This window comes from Dipodomys ordii, unplaced genomic scaffold (assembly GCF_000151885.1).
Source record: "Dipodomys ordii isolate 6190 unplaced genomic scaffold, Dord_2.0 Scaffold20, whole genome shotgun sequence".
Taxonomy (NCBI): domain Eukaryota; kingdom Metazoa; phylum Chordata; class Mammalia; order Rodentia; family Heteromyidae; genus Dipodomys; species Dipodomys ordii.
In genome coordinates this window covers 3,649,327-3,651,350 of record NW_012267236.1, presented here as the reverse complement: position 1 = coordinate 3,651,350, position 2,024 = coordinate 3,649,327, and the positions used below count along the sequence as shown (strand labels likewise).

General features: G+C 51.4%; 1 protein-coding gene across 1 annotated transcript in view; it reads left to right on the top strand.

The window, feature by feature from the left end:
• Window positions 1-1,679: 1,679 nt before the first annotated feature.
• Window positions 1,680-2,024, top strand: part of Ttc27 (tetratricopeptide repeat domain 27) — a 133,994-nt gene continuing 133,649 nt past the window's right edge. The window contains exon 1 of the mRNA XM_013013524.1: window positions 1,680-2,018. Coding sequence (XP_012868978.1) covers window positions 1,837-2,018 — 182 coding nt within the window. The 5' untranslated portion in view covers window positions 1,680-1,836. The remainder of the gene's footprint in view (window positions 2,019-2,024) is intronic.

Below are 2,024 nucleotides of genomic sequence, written 5' to 3'. Positions count from 1 at the left end.
AGGTCTGGAGACTGCTTAATAGCATCATGAAACATAGGTAGCCAGGAACTGTATGACACTTACCAATTTATTCCTTTGCTAGCAGTCTCAACAATTCTGTTGTTTAGAAAGAGATGGTATAAAAGAAATCACCATCTTTGTCTCTGTCTGTAATTAGTATAACAGTTTGAATCTTAGACTTTCATGGGAATAGCAACTACTTACAGCAAAGAAAAACACTGAGCCTTAAAAATCATCCAATATAATTCCATTGGAAACCTGGTATACTTAGTTGTTTCTTGAGAACTTTCAGAGGAAATATCATAATGTTTGCAAGCCCTACTTAAGAATGTATTTCTTAACTGGATGTATGGCTCAGTGGTAGATTCACTGCCTAGAAAATATAGATCTCTGAGTTCAAACCATAGTAACACCAAAAAATTATTTCTTTACATGGTGCATAGCATATATCAATTATTTGTTTTCTCAAACAGAGCTAAGAGTTGGGTGGCACCTTCAGTTTGCTTAATCTGATTTTATATGGCTGTGCTTCAAAGTCCCAGTTAAACTCATGAACTAAATCTTACATAGTTAAATTGTGCACAATCTGGGCTGGGAATATGGCTTAGTGGTAGCGTGCTTGCCTAGCATGCATGGAGCTCTGGGTTTGATTCCTTAGCACCACATAAACAGAAAAGGCTGCAAATGGCACTGTGGCTCAAATGGTAAGAGTGCTAGCCTTGAGCAAAAGAAGCTCAGGGACAGTGCCCAGGTCCTGAATTCAAGCCCCAGGACTGGCCAAAAACAAAACGAAACAAAAATAACTATGGTAAAGAAAGGCATAAGCACAAGGAAAAGGACCATGGGGGAAACTAGGTAACTGAGTCCGCTTACTATAGAAGGCCAAACCTTAAAAGACAATAGGAAAAACTAAGCAAACTCTATTTACACTGAAAAACAAACTCTGGAGGAGCACGTTCGGGTGGGAGGAGGTGGAAGCAAGCCTTGGGCAAAGCCCCTGCCACATTGGTCCCCCGCCCCACAGGCCTGCAGGGATCTCAGCGTGGGTCAGTCCTTCTCCACCTATCTCGAGTGTAGGGGTGGAACTGAGGGCGTCTCAATGCTGTATCCTTAAGTCCCAGGCTAGTCTTGAGTGCTGAAATTCCTGCGTTCCAGTCCCTCTTGGCTCAGCAACTCTTACACAACCCATTTCTGTGCTCAGCAGAAAGCGTGCTGGTGGATGACACCTTCTACCACCGGGCTCGGGCTTCTGCGGGGTTCTGACTAGCCTCCAAAACTTCCCCGGGTCAGACTTCCCACTCAGGATTTATGACATTATGATGTTATAGCGCCAAGATCAGATCCATCCGTTTTCCTTCCTGCCGGAGGCTAAGTGCAGACATGCTTTTGCCCCGGGGAACTAGCTTTTTCCCAGCTCCTCACAGGACTGAATCTAGAGCCAGCTTGGCCCCAGGTCTAGGAACCTCCAGCCACTCCTAGACTTCCGCAGCTAGCTGGAAGGCTCCGGGAGCGGCTCTGCGGTCCACCTGACGCCCTAGCCCCGCCCACATCCCGCCCAGGGGCGGGGCAACCCAACGGGCATACTCACTATCCCGGCTCTGATTGGCCACGGGGGCGGAAGCATGCCGTGAGAACGTGTGGTTTCTCCCAAGTTGCACCGCGCTCCTGTCATGGCTGCCTCCTGGTGTTAGTGTCCGCACATGGGCTGCTAGGCCTGTGGGGGTCCTCATGGTAGTTGTACCCGCTAGACTGCCGCGACGTGGGGCCCTCCTCCTCTGACTTTCAGTTCGAACCTGTGACGCCCTCCCTGCTGTGGCTGCGGCGGAGTCCGGGGTGATGTGGGCCCCGGAGCTGGCTGTGCTGAGGGGCTTTGCCACGGAGGCCGAGCGGCAGCAATGGAAGCAGGAGGGGACGTCGGGACCAGGTGAGGGGACGTCGGGCCCGGGACGCCGGGCCAGGTGCGGGGACGCCGGGCCAGGTGCGGGGACGCCGGGCCAGGTGCGGGGACGCCGGGCCAGGTGCGG